The following is a 24,123-nucleotide window of genomic DNA, read 5'->3' on the forward strand; positions in this document are numbered from 1 at the left end:
CTTATTTGACAATATTCAAAATATAAATATATATATTAATGAGGACAATATCTTTTTCACAATCATAATTTGAAATTGCCGGATTATGAGTTGAAACTGTATAGTCACTTGCATTATTTTGAAACTGACACTGTGTAGTTCCTTTCGAGGAAACTGTATAGTCGCTTGTTTTATAGATAAGATATATTTAGTGATAAAATGTATATGATACATCTCCGATAAATGATAAGTTTTATCTATTAAAAAGAGGAGAAAACAAATTCGTAATTTTCCTCAGTAATTAAAGTTAAATACTTCACACTGGTGCCATTATTGGAAATGTTGGAGCATTTATTTTACATCAGAATATTAGTATTGAAAATAATTAACTGCCTCCAAAAAAAATCCTAAGCATTATGCCCTAATTCGAACGAGTTACTGATTGCACTGATTGCACAGACAACAAAAGCAAAACAAATTATTTCATATGTTTTTTTTTTTTTGTGTTTATTAGACATATATACACACATCAATTATTGTCCAAATGATGATCATATTTATTACTCCGTTATAAACATTTACATGTACAGGGTGTCCCAAAAAACATGTCCCGAGTTTGACGCTTTATAAAAATGGTTTTGGTAGACAGAGGAATTTGATCTATTTACCATTAGAAAGGTAGTAATCTGCTCTGTACAACGATATATAACAATCCGGACAAATATCTTTTTGTGAAGACTTATATTGAAAATCGAGAGAAAGTCATATTTCGCTAATTTTGCGTTTTGTTCAGAAAATCAATAACTTTCAGTTAAAGAATGGGCACGAGGTGTCCGCCCTTCTTTTCGATGACATGAGGAATTCTGACCCAGAAATTCCTCACCACCTCACAATTCTGTAAATCTGCTTCCTGCAGATGGACAGCATACCTGGGTGACATTTTCATAAAATTCCATTAATGTAAGTATGGGATTTTTTGACCGCATTGTAGATTTTAATAACTTCAGCATGAATCTTCATGGTGCTAGAAAGTCATCAAAATATGACATAATCGATGATATCATCATTTCTATTATGACGTCATCACACATAATGGCGATGTAATCTGTAAATTTGTACCCAATTAAGTTAAATTTGGATACTCCTGCTTTCCAAATCATTTTGAATTTTCAAAAAAAGTTTAGTATTGCAAAATTTATTATCCGTCAAAGTCGGGACATGTTTTTTGGGACACCCTGTATATGTTCGGAAACTTATCAAAGCATCACAACTCCACAAAATGTCGCAAGGTATTCATTTTTTTCCATTTGGCTTAAACAAAGGGTACGTAATATACGTATAGCTTCATGCGATGCGATTGTGACAGTAAACCAGTCACATTCTTTAATACCGAGAGTTTCAAGATTATACGATCTTGTACGTACAAGATAATAACTTGTACGTACAAGATACTAACGTGAACGTACAAGATATTAACTTGTACGTACAAGATACTATCTTGTACGTACAAGATACTAAGTTGTACGTACAAGATACTAAGTTGTACGTACAAGATACTAGGTTGTACGTACAAGATAGTAACTTGTACGTACAAGATACTAAGTTGTACGTACAAGATAGTAACTTGTACGTACAAGATATTAACTTGTACGTACAAGATACTAAGTTGTACGTACAAGATAGTAACTTGTACGTACAAGATACTAAGTTGTACGTACAAGATATTAACTTGTACGTACAAGATTATAACTTGTATGTACAAGATAAATCAAATTTTGCAGTGGCCCTAATACGCCGCCGTACGGTAGAGAGTCAGTCCCAGTATTTTTACAATTTTGAATTCCCACTAAGGATGCTACCATCGCAATATGAGCACTATCCCATACTTAATTTCAGAGAAAAGTCGTTTATATGGAAATAAACACATTGACCCCTTTTGGCCCCGCCCCTCAGGCCCAAGGGGATAAGCCACACCCTTTGTATAATTTTGTATCCTCATCCCATACAGATACTACCTTTGCAATATTTTTTGTTATATATCGTGCTAAGTTTTAGAGAAGAAGTCTTTTATAAGGAAATTAGAGTTTTTTCAATGTTAAGCCACTTTTCATGATATAATACTTACCATAACTTTAGAATTCAAATACACTACATACACCAATTTTTATAGCCCTGAAAACATTATATTTGAGAATCCCCTCTCCCTACCGTACTTTATTTCGTACTCGACGAGAGTATATAGAATGGTGTCCCTTTCTAAAAACCTCTATGTAGCCACGAGGACAAATGACTGAGGAGGAAAGGGAATGAGGACAGAAGGGTGGAACCCCATAAAGTTATTGTTAGTTTTACATCATGTAAATTGGTTTTACATTGAAAAACCTCAATTTCTTTTCAGTAATACGCTACCATAACTTTAGTACGCAAATTTGTCTTAACGTAATGGAGAGTCCGAAGCCAGGCAGCCCAGTCAAATGGCAAATGTAGGGGACAGGCCCCAGGCAGAGAATATAAAACAGGGTTGAATGAACAAAGGAAAAAACGAATATACCTCCCCGTGGAAAGAGGTGCACCATTGTGAAACCTGCTCGCATAATGTTAAAAGACCATATATGTATATAATGTCTACTGAGGAAGAACAGTCACAGACTGAATCATCACAACTGGGCCCAAGGAAAACAGTCCAACAGAGTGGAAGGACAGAGACCGGAGGTGAAAGTAGACTGACCACGCCAAACGGCAGAAGACATCATGTCCTGGTACAAGGACCTATTGCGGAGAGCCAAAGAAGTCGCTAGAAATACGCGAAGAGCGAAAAGACAATGCATGAATATCACTTCTCCTGTGGCCTGAGGCAACAGCAAGCAGGAAGACAGTCTTTAAAGTTAAAAACTTTATGGAGACCGATCCTAAAGGCACATTAGAAGCCGAAGCCCCCATTTGTGACTTTAACACGAGTTCTAGGTTCCACTGTGGAGCTGACGTTAGGCCTGTCCAGATTGAACCCCCGAATCAAGACAGACAAAGAAATGAAGATCATACCTCTGGCCTACCACGGAAAGTAAATACACTGGCAATAGCTGTGCGATAGCCTGCAATAGTACATTATTGCGCTCCCTAAACAACAAGGAGAATGAAACTCGCAATCAGCTGGGCAGAGGCCATGACCGGATCAATCCTCCTGACGATACACCAATCAAAGAAGATCTTCCAGCGTGACTGGTAGACGGCAGAGGAGAAAGACCTAATTGATCGGGCGATGCGAGCTGACATATCCGAAGAAAAGCCTGTCTGAGCTAGGACTCCTGAAATCATGTCCAAGCGTGAAGGTAACGTCTGGGGCCGATTCTAACGAAAGACATTTGCTTTTGGTGGGAGAACCAGAGGACGAGCCACCAGAAACGACAAGAGCTCCGAAAACCAGGGTTGTCGCGGCAACAGTGGCGCTATCGGAAAGAGGGAGCAATAATACCCCGGAAACTTCTGTAGAACCCTGCGTCCACGGCCCAAGCCATTTGGTTTGGCACGGAGACACAAAGGTTGACAACTGACTATTGAGAAAAGAGGCAAAAAGGTCGAGGGATATAGATGCCGTTCTGTCATAACCAGCTGGCGCTGCCTGGAGATTATCCGCCAGAACATTTGCCCTTCCTGGAAAATGCTTGACTAAAATTGTTAACTGCATTTCCTTATAGATAGGAATAATACGGAAATACGGACAGCGAGGGCACAAAGGTGGTAAGCTGATGTCCCTGTCTCTCCAGATAAGCGACCACTGTAGAGTTGTCCGTAGCCATTCAAACCGCATTGGAATGCAGAATCCTCTAAAAAGTCTGCAGAGACCCTGTGGATCGGGTGTTCCGATCCACAGATTCCCGAACTAGATGTATCATTAGCAATTCTTCGACATAGTTGTGAACATATCTTCCCTAGAGTGCAGAAATCACCCTACAACCAACAGCAGTTGATGGGACACCAAGCTCCCAACCTCTTGCGGATCAGAAATATTCTGGAATAGAAGCCGAGTGTGTAGTCCATAATAGGCACCCCTCGACCACGCCCTTTAAAAGCATGGTCCTTACTTCCTCCCGGATGGAAACTGCCTTCTCCGGATCCCCCAAAGGAGGGAAAAATACATACTTTGACACAAAGTGTGGATGCCGCAAGTATGGAATGCCAAACCGCTCCTTCACTACAGAAAAGGCTCAAGAGTCCTGTGTGATATTCTTCCATTGACTCTAGAAAGAAGGTGGACTGACGATCTCCTACAGGAAGATGAAAACGAGGAATATCGAGACCTCCACAGATGGAGAATTATTGCCTAACCCAAACCCTAATTTACGAGAGGAGGACTTGAATCTCAGACTGGCTGAATTCTCAAGAACAGACCTTTCGTATGGAACGATCAAGGACGGAGAAACGAATCAGGAACTTTTCGTCTTGTCCCAATGAGGGTTTGTACTCTTCCTACCCTTCCCAATGTTACTCTTGAAATAAGGCTTTGACTTCGGTCGCATATAACAGTGGGAGCAGAATTTCTAGCCTTCTTCTTTGGTGGTGCTGACCTCTGTGAGGTAATGGCCTCCAACCTCTGAATTTTTTCTATGTTTTCAAAACAGAGAAAAACTCCTAGCCAACAAGACATTGACGAGCAATGGCACCTTCAAAGAAGCCAATGATCTCAATGTCCTGTTCAGGGCAGAAGTATTCAATTTTATATATGACATTCTGGATGGAGAGACGCAACAGCCTCTCCATCTTGTGGTGCTCCTTGGAGCCGAACACTACCTGGTTCCCTGACCAAGTTTCCCGAGTACAACACTCAAGCTTCGCTGGCAAAGAGGACGGCAGTCTATCATGTATTGCATAACCAGGGGCTTGAACCTTTGACCAAAACTGAGGTACAACAGGGCTAACCTAAGCGTGCGAGATGAGGAAAAATTCTTCTTCATAACTCAAGTTAAGATATGAATGTCATTGACCACTTTTCCTTGTTAGATAAACACCCGTCAAATTGTCCAATGAAAATATCTAGTAAACATCTTATTACACGTGGGAATCATAATAAACAAACTCAACGCATTGGTCAGTAAAAGCACGTGAACTGAATATGGAATTTGAATGTGTTGGGCTATAAGGAACTCGGGTCTAATCCCTAGATTCGTATGATCTTAAACGGAACTCGGACATGGTTTGTCGACTCCGTTTCTACGCTATATTGAGTTTTACTGTGAATATATGTTCCTAAAGGTTCCGAAGACGATTACTGTAAAATGCTAGAACACTGACACTTCAAAAAAGGAACCGCTCAAGGTGCTTTGCGATTAGGAAGAGTAATATCTTGACAATGAAATGTACAATTGAAGCTCTGATTTCGAAATGTTTGATGACAGTATAGTACAAGAGATCTTAGAGGATCCTTGACGCCTACGAAAGAATGATGTATGTCTGACGAAAGAGGAATATTTTCTCTGCTTTTTAAACTATAAATATTAAAATCCAAGATGGCTGCCTCTTGGCCATCTTGTTGATTTTGTTTCATTGAGTTGTATGGCCCATTTGGGGCTATCTTGTTGATAGATCGGTTCAAAAATGCATTATACGCAACTAGGAACCTAGTGGAAACCAACCTCTGAAATTTCAGACAGATCCCTTTGGTGCTTTCTGAGAAATAGAGATAAACATCTTCAACTTCCAAAATCAAAGTTGTTTCTCTATCGGCCATCATGTCGATTGGCCCTAAAATGTAATATGCAGAACAGGGGCACTAAGGTAACCTACATCTGCAATTTAAGACTTCTTGGTAACAAAAAAAAACAACTAAAAAAGGACAGGCGGACGGACGGACGTACAGACGGACGGACAGATAGATCGACAACCTGATTACTATAAGGCACCCGTATTGCGATACGGGGCCCTATTAAGCATCAGGATATTCATTAAAGTCTTTAAAGGCAATGTATAGGCCAACATCGGCTTAAACAGAACTAGGATCTTGTTCCTAGATCCGTATACTATTAAACAGAACAGAACAGGTTTCGAGCGTCAGCTCTAAACTGACCTCGGGTCTGGTTCCTAGATTCGATCAAATAAACGGAAGTCGAATATGGTTCCTAGTTCTGTTTGAGCTTAAAAAGAACCCGGGTCTGGATCCTAGTTCCGTTTAAGTTAAACGGAACCGGGGTCTAGGTGTCAAACCCGCTGATGAAATTCTGTGTTAAATATATTGATTCTGTGTTGTATTATTCATGGAAGCTTTAAGTTCGATTCCTGTATTACAATGGTAATTAAACATCTTATTAGAGGTAGAAATTCTAATAAATGGAACCCGGCTGGTTGACCAGTATTTGTGTTAAGTGGAACTAAGGTCTGGTTCCTAGTTCCATTTAAGCAAAACGGAACTGGGGTCTAGGTGTCAGATCTGTTTAAGGAAATCTGTGTTATAGAGATTAATTGTTTGTTGTATCATTCCTGAAAGCTCAGAGCTAGATTCCTTTATAACATATGTAATTTAATATCTTATAAGAGGTAAAAATCCTATTAAACGGAACTCGGCTCATTGACCAATATATTTGTGTTAAACGGAACTCGGGTCTATTTCCTAGTTCCTTTTAAGTTAAACGGAACTCGGGTCTGGTTCCTAGTTCCGTTTAAGTTAAACGGAACTGAGGTCTAGGTGTCAGATCTTTTTAAGGAAATCTGTGTTATAGAGATTAATTCTCTGTTGTATCATTCCTGAAGCTCAGAACTAAATTCCTTTATAACATATGTAATTTATTATCTTATAAGAGGTAGAAATCCTAATAAACGGAACTCCGCTCGTTGGCCAGTATGTTTGTTAAACGGAACTCGGGTCTGGTTCCTAGTTCCGTTTAAGTTAAACGGAACTCGGGTCTGGTTCCTAGTTCCGTTTAAGTTAAACGGAACTCGGGTCTGGTTCCTAGTTAAACGGAACTGGAGTCTAGGTATCAGATCCGTTTAAGGAAATCTGTGTTATAGAGATTAATTCTGTGTTGTATCGTTGCTGAAAGCTCAGAGTTCGATTCCTATATATAATATGTAATTGAACATGCAATTAGAGGTAGAAATCCTAATAAACGGAACTCGGCTCGTTGACCAGTATTTTTGTTAAACGGAACTCGGGTCTGGTTCCTAGTTCCGTTTAAGTTAAACGGAACTCGGGTCTGGTTCCTAGTTCCGTTTAAGTTAAACGGAACTGAGGTCTAGGTATCAAATCCGTTTAAGGAAATCTGTGTTATAGAGATTAATTCTGTGTTGTATCGTTGCTGAAAGCTCAGAGTTCGATTCCTATATATAATATGTAATTGAACATGCAATTAGAGGTAGAAATCCTAATAAACGGAACTCGGCTCGTTGACCAGTATTTTTGTTAAACGGAACTCGGGTCTGGTTCCTAGTTCCGTTTAAGTTAAACGGAACTCGGGTCTGGTTCCTAGTTCCGTTTAAGTTAAACGGAACTGAGGTCTAGGTATCAGATCCGTTTAAGGAAATCTGTGTTATAGATATTAATTCTGTTCTGTATTATGAATGTAAGCTTTAAGTTCGATTCCCGTATATGATATGTAATTGAACAAACGGTACTCGGCTCGTTGACCAGTATTTTTGTTAAACGGAACTCAGGTCTGGTTCCTAGTTCCGTATAAGCTTAAACGGAACTCGGGTCTGGTTCCTAGTTCCGTTTATGTTAAACGGAACTGGAGTCTAGGTGTCAGATCCGTTTAAGGGAATTTGTGTTAATGAGATTAATTCTGTGCTGTATTATTCATGGAAGCTCTAAGTTCGATTCCTGTATATAATAGGTAATTGAACATGCAGTTAGAGATAGGAATCCTAATAAACGGAACTCGGCTCGTTGGCCAGTATGTTTGTTAAACGGAACTCGGGTCTGGTTCCTAGTTCCGTTTAAGTTAAACGGAACTGAGGTCTAGGTATCAGATCCGTTTAAGGAAATCTGTGTTATAGATATTAATTCTGTTCTGTATTATTCATGGAAGCTCTAAGTTCGATTCCTGTATATAATAGGTAATTGAACATGCAGTTAGAGATAGGAATCCTAATAAACGGAACTCGGCTCGTTGGCCAGTATGTTTGTTAAACGGAACTCGGGTCTGGTTCCTAGTTCCGTTTAAGTTAAACGGAACTGAGGTCTAGGTATCAGATCCGTTTAAGGAAATCTGTGTTATAGATATTAATTCTGTTCTGTATTATGAATGTAAGCTTTAAGTTCGATTCCCGTATATGATATGTAATTGAACATGCAGTTAGAGATAGGAATCCTAATAAACGGAACTCCGCTCGTTGGCCAGTATGTTTGTTAAACGGAACTCGGGTCTGGTTCCTAGTTCCGTATAAGCTTAAACGGAACTCGGGTCTGGTTCCTAGTTCCGTTTAAGTTAAACGGAACTGAGGTCTAGGTATCAGATCCGTTTAAGGAAATCTGTGTTATAGATATTAATTCTGTTCTGTATTATTCATGGAAGCTCTAAGTTCGATTCCTGTATATAATAGGTAATTGAACATGCAGTTAGAGATAGGAATCCTAATAAACGGAACTCGGCTCGTTGGCCAGTATGTTTGTTAAACGGAACTCGGGTCTGGTTCCTAGTTCCGTTTAAGTTAAACGGAACTGAGGTCTAGGTATCAGATCCGTTTAAGGAAATCTGTGTTATAGATATTAATTCTGTTCTGTATTATGAATGTAAGCTTTAAGTTCGATTCCCGTATATGATATGTAATTGAACATGCAGTTAGAGATAGGAATCCTAATAAACGGAACTCCGCTCGTTGGCCAGTATGTTTGTTAAACGGAACTCGGGTCTGGTTCCTAGTTCCGTTTAAGTTAAACGGAACTCGGGTCTGGTTCCTAGTTCCGTTTAAGTTAAACGGAACTCGGGTCTGGTTCCTAGTTCCGTTTATTAAACGGAACTAGGAACTAGGAACTCGCAACCAACTTCAGCCCTCCAATTGTCCAACCCCCATGTGACAGAACCTATTATATCTGGTATAAGGGTTAATGGCAAATCAGTTAAGTCGAATCCAATGCTTATCTAAACAATCCTACACTGCTTGTCTAAAATTCAACATTACTAGTGTTGTCGTATGAACATAATTTGTATTTGCTATCGTACCTGATGTAGCCATGTCGAAACAGTACTAGTAGTATATCTACTAGTCAACACTAGTATTGTCGTCATATGAATGACGTCATTGGCTTTCAATTGGATTTGCTTCGTGTTTGAAGTGATATCGACTTTACGGTCAGAAAACATGAAAATAGCTTAAATTGGAGGTTGGATATGAATACTGGTTGTTTGTTCGACGTATTTTGCGTTACACAAAAATGAATGTAATATTTATTTTTCAATGCGTGAAATTTGAATTTGAATGAGCATTTGACTTCCACAAATACAGTTCTATATGCCCTCCTCTCCATCTTTTATTTGACCATTGCAACTTTCCTCAATATGGAACTTTCCTCAATATGGAACTTTCCTCATTCTTGATAAATGAAATCCAGTCAGACAAACGATGGAAGTACCTCTTATAGATAGCAATAAACATAATACCATGGTTATTTTGTGATTGAAATATGACCCCTTTTAATTTTTTGCCTAAAATATACAATTTTCCATATTTTCCCCAAAATTTACAACCTACACAACATTTAACGTTTGAATAGTAATACCTAATGCTAGCAAAGATGTATACACACTTTTTGATCTATGAAGTTCTATTGCACTGCACGTAAGCAAAACATCATAAAAGATATTTTTCTGTTTTTGACGTAAAACACATTTACAAATACATGAGACATCAACACAAATTGTACGTGTATAGTAAAAATAATATCACAAAAGAAATATTGTTTAAAGCTAAGACATGTTTATAAATATACTTTTCGTTTTCAAAGATCTTTGTAAAACAGAAAAAATGATTATATGTCTACTGGTTCTTTGATTTTAACGATAAAAACATATAAATAACATAATATAAAAAAAGTTAAAATATTAAGCTAACAAATCTAGAATATTTAAGCCGTGTAATGGTTAAGTAAGACACAGTCATCTTAAGCATTGTCAACTTCATATCTCCATACAAGGATTAAAAATTGTTAATGATATGTAAATGATATTGTGTTATACACTAGAAAAGGGAACAGACTATTAACCTACAGGATACGGGGTCTCTCTGGTTTGCGGAAAGATTAAACTCAACAAACAGAAAAACCAGTGGATAAAACATTCCCTCAGAGTGGAATAACTGATATGTTATAGTCACGGAGGGGAATCTCAAACTACACACATATGTATACAAAATATATGCGTGTAAATAAAATGATATGTCTCCCGAAGGGAGAAAACTTTGACAATGAAATCGACCTCTTCTCTTACTATAAATATTTGCACAATTACTTTGTGATATTATAAAGCAAACATTGATATGATATACCTCTGATTGTTGTCTCTCTCAGTTCAAGGATAATATCAAGGGTAATATGAATGTTAAGGGATAAGCAGTTGAGTCTATCACCATTAAAGTCCTCAAATGTTATATGATACTCGATACAAAGTCGGTAACAAAGATAAAATTGTCTTTCCTCCTCTTTTGGGTCTCTAACACGTGTAGAAGGAAGTAAATAATCGACTGTATAATTGGTAATTTATGGAAGATAAAAATGATAATAAACACATTTGATGACGTTGTCAATTAGATAATTAATTGTGTACTTACCTAAATATTGCTGATGATTACATCAAACATGTAGAAAATCACAAATAATCCAGAAAATAGCACCAAAGGCAACTCGACAGATGATTCGTTAAACTATGTAACAAGGAAGTTGATTATTTGATAAACGTAGTGTGTATATTGGTGTATTTGTTAGCATCACTGAGTAGGCAGGTGTACGTCTGTTTATTTATTGTGCGAGGTTAGGAGTTAGTGTTGGTGTATAACATTAACATCACTGAGTAGGAATGTATACGTCTGTTTATTTATTGTACGAGGTTTCGAGTTTGTGTTGGTGTATAACATCAACATCACTGAGTAGGAAGATATACGTCTGTTTATTTATTGTACGAGTTTACGAGTTTGTGTTGGTATAACGTTAGCATCACTGAGTAGGAATGTATACATCTGTTTATTTATTGTACGAGTTTTTAAGTTTGTGTTGGTATAACATTAACATCACTGAGTAGGAAGGTGTACGTCTTTTTATTTATTGTACGAGTTTACAAGTTTGTGTTGGTATAACGTTAGCATCACTGAGTAGACAGGTATACGTCTGTTTATTTATTGTACGAGTTTACAAGTTTGTGTTGGTATAACGTTAGCATCACTGAGTAGAAATGTGTATGTCTGTTTATTTATTGTACGAGTTTACGAGTTTGAATTGGTATAACGTTAACATCACTGAGTAGACAGGTATACGTCTATTATTTATTGTACGAGTTTACGAGTTTGTGTTGGTATAATATAACGTCACTGTGTAGGCAGGTATACGTCTGTTTATTTATTGTACGAGTTTACGATTCAGTGTTTGTATAACGTGAGCATCACTGAGTAGGCAGGTATACGTCTGTTTATTTATTTTACGAGTTTACGAGTTTGTGTTGGTATAACATTAACATCACTGAGTAGGAATGTATACGGCTGTTTATTTATTATACCAGTTTACGAGTTAGTGTTGGTATAACGTTGCTTATACATAAGGGAGAATATTTACCAAAATAGAGAGTATGTATAGCAGTGTATGTCAGTTTTGATGAATTGTTGCACATCAAACAGTAATTTTGTTCACGAGATATTAAAAAAGTAATAATTAAACATGCAGGTTGTTGAGAATAGCTATCTAGTAAATTATATCATTTAAAAAATATTTAGGCCACACCAATTGGAAGCCTAGTTCTTCGATGTTTGCCGCCCCTTAAATGGAAAAATTATCTAAAAAAAAATCACAAAACATTTTACCACCCCTATTTCAGTCACTCAGAAATCTAAAGAACGAAAGTCAGTGTTCCGCCCCCAGGTATTGGCTCACCTTAGACGGACAGATAACAAGGCTCCAACTCGTATTGCCAACTTTATTGGATCCCGTAAAAACTGTAACATAATTGATTATAGAACTAATTAAACACACCCTCACGTTGTTTGAACTATATCCAATATGTGCACATTAAATTTGCTTATAATAAATGGCTAGCATAGCTTGTCATTACTTTGATACTAGTAAGAGTAGTAGATAGTATGTAAATGATATATGCGAACCTACACAACTTACATTCACGTATCGATCAATCAATAATATCGCTGTACATAGTACTACAAACTGTAAATATAACGGATTGTCATACAATAAACTGCAGCATATTAACAAAGGCTTACGTCAGATTGCACCTGTACTGATGGATATATTCACTCATTAGATGACTGTACCACACATCAACATGTCATACGTTCACTGAAAAAGTTAAATACAAAACTTTAAAATGAATGCAAACGCTGGGTCGAAAAGTCCTACGCAAATCCGACAACAACAACATGTTCATAAATTTAGACACACCTGGTGTCACACATATCAAATCCGACACGAAGATTAGTTATCGCTACCTGCATCAACCTGTCGATAGTCACATCACATTAAGTTCAGATAAACTTCCATAAAACAACAAATTGTTCCATTATTTACTCCATGCTCAGAAGCATGCGGCTGGCGAGAGTTCACATAAAGGGCGATAACTACCGCACGGTAGTGACTAAAACACAAAAACGGAATCCGGAATACTGTTCCGGAACACTCCCCGTCCTGAGAATATCAGTATATTTGAAAGCCTATAGCTATAATCGTTCCATCCTGGTTCAACAAGGCTGGCTACTTCTCCACTAGCAGTGTTATTTCGGTAACTGGTCGAGTTAGCAATGTCACATTTCCGGCCTTTGAAACTCTTACTTCTATCTTACGTACCTTTTTATCACAATCACTTTTGAACACTCTTTCTTCAATACCCATAGGCCATTCACAGCGAGGAACTGATTTATCGCGCAGAAGTACGACGTCGCCCTCTTCCAAATCTCGGCGGTTGTTCTCCCATTTTCTTCTGGATTGAAGGTTCTGAAGGTATCCTTCGCGCCACCTCTTCCAAAACATTTCAGAGAGAACCTGCACTTGCTTCCAATGAGACTTGTATAAATCCTTCTCTGAGAAAGTTAGTTTTGTCATAGGATCAGAGTAGTGAATCTTCTGATTTAAGAGTGTTGCTGGACTGAGAATTTCAGGGGCAGTCGCATCATTCGATATCGAAGCAACAGGGCGAGAATTCACGATAGCGCAAATTTCTGCCATAAGAGTGGTGAGCACGTCATGTGTTAGGTTTCTGGCTGAGACACTTGACATCATAGAATCTAGGATCCTTCGCACGAGTCCGATCATTCTTTCCCACACCCCTCCCATGTGGGAGGAGTGAGGGGCGTTGAACTTCCGAACAATGCCTTAATCATCTAGGTACCCCGAAATTGATTCATCACCCACGTTGACACTGGTGAGGCCAAGTTCATTAACAGCGCCGACGAAATTGGTGCCACAATCGGACCTGATCTCCTTTACATTCCCACGCAGAGCTACAAATCGTCGAAGTGCGTTAATGAAGCAAGCACTTGACATTGACTCTACAACCTCGACATGTATTGCCCGTGTAGTCAAACATGTAAATAGTATGGCCCATCTCTTTGAATTAGCTGAGCCTCCTCTCGTTTTCCTCGCTACTACAGACCAAGGTCCAAAGGTATCGATTCCTACCGCAGTGAAGGGCGGACCTGGAGTAAGTCGATCCTGAGGGAGGTCTGCCATCTTCTGATGTTCAAGTTTACCGCGTAGTTTTCTGCACGAGACGCATTTGTTGATAACCTTGCCAATCAGTCTTTTGGCGCCAACAATCCAATAACCATTGTTCCTCAGTGCGCCCTCAGTAATCACGCGACCCTGGTGATGGACGCATTCATGGTAATGTTGTACAATCAGATGTGACACGTGATGCTTCCTTGATAAAATTAGCGGGTTAGTCTCCTTGATGGGCAGATTACTGGCTTTGAGTCGACCACCAACCCGCAACAAGCCGGCGTCGTCCAAATAAGGATCAAGTCCCTTGATTGAACTAGTCTTCGACACTTGCTTGCCAGCGCAAAGATCCGAGATTTCTTCCTCAAAGTCAGATTTTTGAGCTTGTCTGATGATCGTAACTTCAGAGTCGACTCTGGTGAGAGGTGTCTCCACAGGCTGATCTGCGCTGATCCGCTTATTCTTTCTGAATCGTTGAACCAGTTGTTTGATTCTGAGCACTACGTTTACAAAACGTCGCCACTTAGAAAACCTCTCAAATCGGGCACAGAAGCCTCCAACAACAGTTTTGCGTGACACAACTGCCACCTCAGGTCGGATTTCCTTGTCGTCCTTAGGTTCAACTAAATCATAGACATCAGAAGAAGCTGATTCAGTATCTTCTTGGAGCTGTTTTGGCCCTCGAAGCCATATGCTAGACTCGAAACCATCTACTCGCGCCGAAGATCGTGTCGCTTGATCTGCCGGATTCATGGCCGTTGAAACATATTTCCACTGGGAAGGCTGGGAACTCTGAAGTATTCTCTCCTCCCTATTAGCGACGTACGTATAAAACCTTCTGGTTCTGTTGTCGATATAACCTAAGACTACACGGCTATCACTATGATATCTCACGTCTTGTATACTCAATGTCCGACACACAATCTCGCCAACCTCGATGGCCAAGACCGTGGCACACAACTCCAACCTAGGAATTGAGTGTCCCTTTGAGGGTGCTAACTTTGCCTTCCCCATGACAAACCCGACATGTGAAGTGCCATCATCTTTAATCTTTAGGTAGGCAACTGCTGCCACAGCTGATTCAGAGGCGTCGCAGTATACGTGTAGCTGAACGTCTTTGGCTGTGCTTGTCGACACAGGGGTGTACATCCTTGGACTCTGGACGTCCTTCAACTTCTTTAATGACGTCTTCCAGTCGTCCCATTTCCTTTGGTGCTCGCCAGGTAGAGGCGTATCCCAATCCGTCCCGGATGTCAGCTCCCTTAACAAAATCCGGCCTTGGATGGTGAAAGGGGTCAGAAAGCCTATGGGGTCAAAGATGCTGTTTAAGGTTGACAACATCTCCCTGCGTGATTCTGACTGGACTGAAAGATGTACATCAAACTGAAACGTGTCCTTGGCCATATTCCACGATACTCCAAGACTGCTCTGAGTAGGTAAGCTGTCTACTTGGAAGTCTAATGGCTTAAGGTCTTCCCCCAAGTCCTCCGATGGAAAAGATTTAACAATCTCAACACTGTTTGATGCCACCTTGTGTAGGCGAATGTTACCGTTTTGCTTAAGTACTCTTTGTGTCCGGTGCATGAAATCTGACACACATTTTGCTTCCGGTCCTGATGTCAGGGCATCATCCACATAAAAGTTGTTTGTAACGAAGCTCCTTACATCCTCGTATGCTCCCTCGACTCCCTTACGAAGTGCAAAGGTTGCTATAGCAGGAGAGGGGCTATTTCCAAATGCGTGAGCCCGCATCCTGTATTCAATCAAGTCAAGATCAGGGTTGTTGTCGCGGTACCACAAGAAACGCAAGTAATCCCGATGTTCTTCCTTCACTAAGAAACGATAGAACATTTGTTCTATGTCTGCAGATGCAGCGTATTTGTCTCGACGAAAGCGCAGTAGGATCGCCAGAAGACTGTTTGTGAGATTGGGGCCTGACAGCAAATGTTTGTTTAAGGAAACACCCTTGAACTCCGCCGAAGAGTCAAACACTCCACGAATTTTCCCAGGTTTTTTGCTGTTATAAATGCCAAAGATAGGAAGATACCACACCTCTCCTTTAGTTGGTGGCGCCACCTCGGCAGCCCCGGAGCTGATAACCTTTTCCATAAAGGATATAAAGTGTTGACGTTTGACTAAGTCCTTCTTCAGGCTGGTATCCAAAATCATAGCTCGTTTCAAGGCTACAGATCTGTTGTTTGGCATCGTCTTCATTCCTTTACGAAAGGGTAGTGGTGCGGTCCAAAATCCGTTTTCCTGAACACATTCACGATTCATGAGGTCCACGAACTCACGGTCTTCTACTGACCAGGCAGGTATCTCGTCATCCTTAGTCTTGAGAAACAATGGGTCATAGATGATGCTTTCCTGTAGACGAAGGTTGTTTATACATGGCGTAAACAGAGATAAATGCCTATTCATAACGTTAGTCTTAAAGGAACTTATCCTTACTGGCTCGTCGGGTGGGTGTACTTTGTTGAGGCAAACTTCTCCCACAATTACCCATCCTAACCTGGTCTTCTGGGCGAAAGGAGACCCACGGGGGCCAGTTATTTGTTGGTGAATATGGTGTGCTTCAGGAACATCTCTTCCAATCAACAAGCCAATTGAACAGTCTGACCGGTACTCCGGAAGGCATGAGGCGATGCTGTCAAGGTGACTGAAGTGACTAACTATTTCCGGTGTGGGTATTTCGGAATCATCGGAAGGAATGCTGTTACACTCAATAAGTTGAGGTAGGCAGAAACTGTCAGATCCATTGCTTGTCTGGACTACAAGCCCTTTCACCTTACGACCAGAACATTTGAAGTTTCCTGAGCAGGATGACAATGTATAATCAATCGCATCTCCTGTGACTCCCAAGGTATCTAAAAGTTCACTTGATGCCAAAGACCTGTTACTCTGATCATCGAGAAGAGCGTAAGCAGACACTGCTCTTTCTGGTTCATTTTCTGAGTACACACGCACCAAAACAACTTTAGCACATGAACGTCCATGAAACCCTTCACCACAGACTGCGGTACATTTACTGTTGACGTCATCTTGACCCTCCCCGCCATGCAGCTGTTTCGCTTTATGGTCGGAAACGTCCTTTCTCTCACTGTTGTTCTGGGGTTGATGTAAGGCTGTGATGTGTTTACGGCTACCACATTCAGAGCATTTCACTTGTACATTACAATCTTTCCTGATATGCTTGTCGCTGGAGCAACACTTATAACAAATGGATTTGTCTTTCAAGAACTGCCTCCGGTCCGATAGGGTCCTTCTGAGGAATTCTCTACAATCCTCGAGGGAATGAGTGCTGCTCTCTGGGTGGATTGGACAGCATCTCTCAGATGTCTGGGCAGGGCTCTCCTTCTGTATTCCTGTCTTCTTCACCTTTACACCTGGTCCACGGTCACCACGCGAATAGTTAGGACCACTGCCTCGCCCTTGAACATTATCCAATGCACTAAACATCAAACCAGGGTCGTTCATCATGCGAGCCATGTCCTTGATGAATGACACAAAATATGAAAATGGAGGGAAGGCAACATGTTTCGTAGCCTTGTATGAAAAGGCACGGTCTGTCCACTTGGATTGCACACGAGTAGGTAACTTGGTCAATACCTGTCTCAAACCCAGTGGAGAGTCGTAATGTGACAGAATCTGATGGTAATTTGGGTCGTCCTTCAGCACTAGAATTTCAGTGAGCACATCAGCCAGCTCATACATCTTGGATTTATCAATGAGTTTTGGGAAGCTCTCTAATTTTGTCCGTAGGGCTGCCTCCACTGCTTCTGGGCTCCCATACCTTTCGTCGAGTCGCTCCCATAATAGTCTTCTTCTCCCAAGGACAGGGTCGCTACCATTGCTACTTCTTATACTTGAAGCATAAGTGGACGAAATTGGCCCTAGCCACTTGACCAAGAGGTCAAGTTCTTCTCCTGGAGTGACAGATGCTTCTTTCATGACTGACTGGAATGTGGTCCTCCAGCATAAGTAGGAATCTGGCCAATCGTTAAAGGTAGTTAGTCGCGACGAAGCAAGTTCCTTTCGCATGAGAAAGTTCACAATAGCAGGTAGACCATCATCTTTGGTACTGGTGATATGGTGTGAAGGCATCTCGGGTTGATTGGTTACAAATTCCTGAGGTGTGAAGGGGGTTGCTGTAACTCGCAGTGCCGTATCACGACCCTCAGTACTTTGATGTTTGTTTACATATTCCTCTGTCCGGTCATATGCACTTTGAACTTATTTTGGTAGGAAAATATCTGACTTCCCTGACTTAGAGGCAGAAAACTCAAGCCTCAGCCTCTGCCTCAGCACATACCTTCTCTTCTTTAATGAGGTCAAGGTCAACTTCAAGTTCTCGTTTCATACGCTGAGTCTTGGCTCGAGCTAGGCTTTCTTGTTCTTTTAGCTCCGCTTGTTTTTTTCGAATAACGGCCTCCCTTTGAGAAAATTCTCTGGCCGCCTTGGCTCTCTCTGCCTTGGCTCTTGCTCTCATCGCTTCAGACCCAGTGTCTGATTTCGACGATTGCTGAGAGTTACTGCTACCAGAGCGTGAGGAACGTGTAGATCGTTCAGCCAACGCATCCGCTTGGTCATCAAGTTGTGCTAGGACTCCCTTCACTGTAGTGTCATAAAAGTCATCTTCCTTCGTGAAGGCAGTTAGATAACGAATACTATCGTCCGTATAATTTGAATGTAGATAGCTTACATAGTGTCTGACCTGTATTCTGTAATTTCCATATGCAAGATATAAAGTTGTTCTAGCATTGCTTATTGCTGTTTTGTTGTCTTCAATAGTGTTCATAGTACCTATTAGCTCATGAACGTTCTGCCAAGTGGAACTTATGAGATCTTGGTGCTTCTTTATCGCATCATTGTAGGCTTCCAAGGCCTTAGGAGTGAGGTTTCGAACTCGCCGCCCTTGCTCGGGTGTGGCTGGACCATTTCCTGTCGCCTCTTGTGGCTGCTCATCTCGTTTATCTCCATTAGGGACTTGATCTGTTCCCGACATGGTATGAGTAATGGCCACTCAATAAACAAACGATGAACAATAACACCTTACCTTGGACTACTGGACAGGTCTGTTCTGACTTTTTACTGTTCCGCCCCCAGGTATTGGCTCACCTTAGACGGACAGATAACAAGGCTCCAACTCGTATTGCCAACTTTATTGGATCCCGTAAAAACTGTAACATAATTGATTATAGAACTAATTAAACACACCCTCACGTTGTTTGAACTATATCCAATATGTGCACATTAAATTTGCTTATAATAAATGGTTAGCATAACTTGTCATTACTTTGATACTAGTAAGAGTAGTAGATAGTATGTTATGATAAAGGCGAACCTACACTTACATTCACGTATCGATCAATCAATAATATCGCTGTACATAGTACTACAAACTGTAAATATAACGGATTGTCATACAATAAACTGCAGCATATTAACAAAGGCTTACGTCAGAGTGCACCTGTACTGATGGATATATTCACTCATTAGATGACTGTACCACACATCAACATGTCATACGTTCACTGAAAAAGTTAAATACAAAACTTTAAAATGAATGCAAACGCTGGGTCGAAAAGTCCTACGCAAATCCGACAACAACAACATGTTCATAAATTTAGACACACCTGGTGTCACACATATCAAATCCGACACGAAGATTAGTTATCGCTACCTGTATCAACCTGTCGATAGTCACATCACATTAAGTTCAGATAAACTTCCATAAAACAACAAATTGTTCCATTATTTACTCCATGCTCAGCAGCATGCGGCTGGCGAGAGTTCACATAAAGTGCGATAACTACCGCACGGTAGTGACTAAAACACAAAAACGGAATCCGGAATACTGTTCCGGAACATTAAGATTTTTTCCCCTTCGCGTTTCTGATCTATGCTTTAGACACGCCGAAATCCTAATCACTTGAGCGCTTGAAGCGATAGGAAAACGAAAGTATAAGCGCAACAGGGAACCAGATTAACAAAAAACGAATGAAAAAATTGCGCGTGTTTATGTTGCAACTGTGACAACTTTTGACGGAAATGTTGTTCTTTGTACCGTAACAAAATGCCCGTGTGAATAGACGTTTAAAGGTTTGTTCGAAACTCAAATGATGATAATGTGATGGATGGGTCAGACGTAAATTTACATGCGTCAAAACCTACAACAAAAGGAGGAATCCTGGTATCTTGGGCGAACATACGTTAAGTCTATAGTATAAATGTATTTTAATTTGTTAAGTGATATTTGTTTATTTTTTAATGCCAAGGTATGGCAGTCAGGCTTTATTATTGATCAATTTGATATCATAATATTTGTTTTTGTACCGCCTGCGACGATAGTTCGCGAAGGCGATACTATGGTGTTACTTTTCCGGCGGCGATGGCTTTGTCGTCAACATTTCACTTCAAAGTTTTGCGTTTAGCTCTGTTTCTCGGAAAGTTTAGGTCCAATCCTAACCAATCTTCGAACATAGCTGAAGGACATCATTAACATCTCAACACACCTAATTGATGCAGGATTCATTTCAAGATGTTTGATTCAGAGGCTGTGAAAATTAGGGATGCTAAACTATACTATGTTTTTAAATATTCCGTTATAGTTATATTAGTAATAAATCAACAATACAGTACGGGCGATACTTATAATTACGCGAAATTCTTGTTTTTACATTGTTCTTTTTTTAATCTCTGCACATGAACTTGTAAAACATTCCTCAAACAAAAACATTAGTCTTGCTTTTTAGACATGTCAATAGCACAGAGGCCAAAGATATTCTTTATATCTTTTCTTTTGACTCTCAAAACATGAAATGCTTCAACCAGCAAGTATACAAAACACACATATAATGGATTTGTTTGTTTGTATGCATTATATCCTCATTTTTGATACCGGTCGCCCTATTTTTTGGAAAATTAGAAGAAAATGAAGTACCCAACCTCTCGCCCAACTTCACCCTCCCCCCAATTCACCCCCCCCCCCCCCCCCCCCCCCCACCCAATTCCAAAGAACCATTTTTCAAATTGATGTGGACTAACCATTATTTCATAGTTTTGCACAACATATAACGAGTCTGTCAATAAGTCATATGTGTATTCCTCGTATTATAAGGAAGTTGTTCTGGAATTATGTTACAAATGGACTAGAGGTAGTCCGGCTGAACTTCGAGAAAAAGCGGGGTATAGCAACTGGAGTCGCCTCATGTGGTGCCGGTGTGGGAGTTTTCATTTTATCGCCAGTCATCCAGATGGTAAGGGATGACTATGGAAACAGTGAATTCTTCTTTATACTGGCGGGGATCGCTCTTAATATGTCAGTATGTGGGGCATTGTGCTTCCCCTCTTATCTAGAATATCATAAAGACGAAATAAACGTTTCGGACACCAATCTTTCAGTGTCGTTAATAAGCCTACCTAAAAAGACCAGATTTTGTGGAAGAGTAAAAGTTTTTACCAGTATACCATTCATGATGATATGTTTCAGTCTATTTTCTAGCCATGTAGGAATTTACATGATGTATGTACACCTACCATACTTTTCAATACCATGGGTAACGCCTACATTCAAAGCCTCCTTTCTAATGTCTGTAACTTGGATAATGAACTGTATATCGAGCTCGCTGGAAATTCAGAAAATATATCCAACTCCATTCTATACTTCAGAACGTTCGCTCTTCTTGGTGCATCGACGTTGCTGTTCCCTTACTATGGTACAAGTTTTGCCGGACAGACTATATATGCTTCCGTTCTGGGGTCCTATTCCGGATGCTGCTACGTCTTACTGAACATCATTACACCACATCTTGTAGGAGTCAAGAATTTGGCGACTGCGTTTGGTATAGAGCTGGTATTCACTGGTGTCGGCACCCTGATCGGGCCTCCATTAGATGGTAATTATATATAACGTTTCCCTAATACCTACGGGTGTAATACTGACTGGTCTCATGTAATACGTTCATGTCGCCTGCAACCGTATTGCATAGACACGTACCCATTGTTTTCCAGAGACTGTGATTTTACAATAAATGATACACGCACATATTTGCTTTGATAACATTATGCAGTGAAGGTTTTCTAGTCCAGTAAAAATACGAAAAATAGAGGCCTAACCTCCAAATAATTGCAACAGAAATTGTTTTCTACTTTTTGGGTTGGAGGATCTTCGTATTTTACCACGAAAAAAGTCGCCAAAAATCATATGTTCGGAAAGTCGTTTTTTTAACACCCGAAAAATAAGAATATATATAGAAATTACACTTTTGACCACTTTTAAAGTACAATATCTGCTATTTTTGCAATACTTGAAATATGAAATCGGGTATATAGTAAGACAAACTTTAGTTTAGTACAAATAAGTTGAAATGATACAATAATTTTAGTCAATCGAAGAAATAAAGAAGGATGAAACGGCTCAAAACCTTTTGAATTTAGCTAGCATTACCGTTTTTGTTCTTTTTATATGCAAACATCTATAAAATCTGACCCTGAACAATATCAGTTTATGTTTTATGGCTTAAAGAATTACATTTTCTTTGATATTAATGCATGATCGATAATACGTTAGCTAGAAAAAAACCTAGATATTAACATGTCAAGTTGACTGATCGTGCCAATTTGAAGTGTTTTTAAACTTAGATTTTTGGCAAAACACCCATTTTGGTAGTTAATATTTCGGAAAATAAAAAAGCAAATGCTTCCAAATATGTATGTTATATCTTTTTTTGTATATTTTGTACTTGTTATTTTTTATCATTTGTTGTAAAAACGGTATAAATATGCACATCTTATTTAAAAACTTCCTATCACGTTAATTTGGCTGAATACCAAAATATATCTGAGTCCATAAATCTGCAATACAAAAATTTTAATTTTCGAATATGCTTTATTTGTTTGTCATAAAATTTTGCCAGTAAATAAATCAGAACTTTGATGATTTTCGGCCATAAAATTGAACTAGAACTTTTATTTTATTCCTTTATCTCATTGGAAATTATATAAACCCCATCCAGTTCCATTATGGAAAAATGAAAAACCTAAGGACTTAGCCAATTAGAGAAGTTTAGTCAAATTGGCACTAAATGAGGATTTGATCGACCTCACATCTTTTATATTAGGGGATATCTTGATATAGTAGTCTCTTTTAGGTGAGTATAGCCTACATAAAATCTGAATTAATAACTATCTAAACGCTTGAGACGGTACTTACTAAATAATTCTTGAATGAAAAACAGATTTTTTTCAATTCGGACTTCAAAATGTCCTTGGAAAAGGCCAAAAGACCAACTTTGAGCAACCATATTATCTCAGGTAGTGAAAGTAAAATGTTTTACTTTTAATGCCTTTAGTAAGTTTTATTCAAAAAGATTCCACCAAAATGAGTATCAATGGTATCGTTGATAATAACAATTTTTTATCTTAACAATCCAACAAAAGCATATTTGGCTGTTGCAAGGACATAATTATGCAATTTTTATGCTGTCATACTTTTTCCCTGTGTTAATTACAACTTATGGTTTTGGCAATCTGTGCTGTCCTTATAACGTTCTTGTCATACATTAATTTTCTAGTATCTCATGATAACCATGTAAGTTTATATTTGGCTTCAAAATTGGCAAATTATGCAAATATCCCTATTTTTCTGATTTTGGGGGGGGGGTCAAGAAAAACACTTTCCCAAATTTGTATTTGTGGCGACTAAACAAAGTCAGATCTGTATGAAAAACAAAGAAAAAAATCTGTTGCAATTATTTTGGGGTAACACCCTATCTTTACTGGACTATTCATATATGGAGAATTGAGTTACATTCGCATTTTTTATAACATATCAGAATATCATAGTTGTAAAATTGCAATAAAACGTCGAGGATTGAGAGAAATATAATCGTTCATATTTTGATATGAAGAATAAAGATATCCTACTCTCGGAATCACAAAATGTTGTAAACCCTTAGACAAGCCTCGGGTTTGACATTTTGTAACCATCAGGTGGAATATCCCTATCCTTCATATCCACATATCAAAGCAGGGCTCGAACTTAATGCTGTTTTTACTTATCATTTGTAAGTAGATGTAACCGAATAGCAAGTGGAAAAATATGCACTTGCTTTTTTAGCAAGAGGTTTTCATCAGGGATCACTGTAACAATGACATAATAATTGTTAATTAAATTGATTTTAATGAAAAATATTGTCTCACAGTATACCATACAATATTTTAACAAGTTCAAATTTAGAGCACTGGCTGTTTTAGTAAGTGACATAAAATGAAAATTTCGAACCCCG

General features: G+C 39.2%; 3 protein-coding genes across 3 annotated transcripts in view; all 3 read right to left on the reverse strand.

Annotated features, from left to right (window-relative positions):
* LOC138334370 (SH3 domain-binding protein 2-like) overlaps positions 1-10,880 on the reverse strand; it is a 39,203-nt gene extending 28,323 nt beyond the window's left edge. Inside the window, exon 1 of the mRNA XM_069283036.1 lies at positions 10,732-10,880. The gene's annotated coding sequence lies outside the window, so the exon portion shown is untranslated. The remainder of the gene's footprint in view (positions 1-10,731) is intronic.
* A 1,991-nt stretch (positions 10,881-12,871) lies between these two features.
* Positions 12,872-13,429, reverse strand: LOC138335694 (uncharacterized). The gene has a single exon (XM_069284856.1). The coding sequence runs from the start codon at positions 13,427-13,429 to the stop codon at positions 12,872-12,874; it is 558 nt and encodes a 185-aa protein (XP_069140957.1).
* Positions 13,430-13,489: 60 nt separating this feature from the next.
* On the reverse strand, positions 13,490-19,660 carry LOC138335695 (uncharacterized). Its single transcript, XM_069284857.1, has 2 exons — positions 19,293-19,660; positions 13,490-19,014 (listed from the first exon to the last, which is right to left on the reverse strand). Exon 2 carries the CDS (start codon positions 17,936-17,938, stop codon positions 13,490-13,492), a length of 4,449 nt encoding a protein of 1,482 aa, XP_069140958.1. The 5' UTR covers positions 17,939-19,014; positions 19,293-19,660.
* Positions 19,661-24,123: the final 4,463 nt, after the last annotated feature.

This window comes from Argopecten irradians, chromosome 11 (assembly GCF_041381155.1).
Source record: "Argopecten irradians isolate NY chromosome 11, Ai_NY, whole genome shotgun sequence".
Taxonomy (NCBI): Eukaryota; Metazoa; Mollusca; class Bivalvia; order Pectinida; family Pectinidae; genus Argopecten; species Argopecten irradians.

Excerpts from the sequence above, each read along its gene's own strand:
- LOC138335694 (XM_069284856.1), bottom strand. The coding sequence starts at position 13,429 with ATGATCGGACTCGTGCGAAGGATCCTAGATTCTATGATGTCAAGTGTC.
- LOC138335695 (XM_069284857.1), bottom strand. The coding sequence starts at position 17,938 with ATGCCTTCACACCATATCACCAGTACCAAAGATGATGGTCTACCTGCT.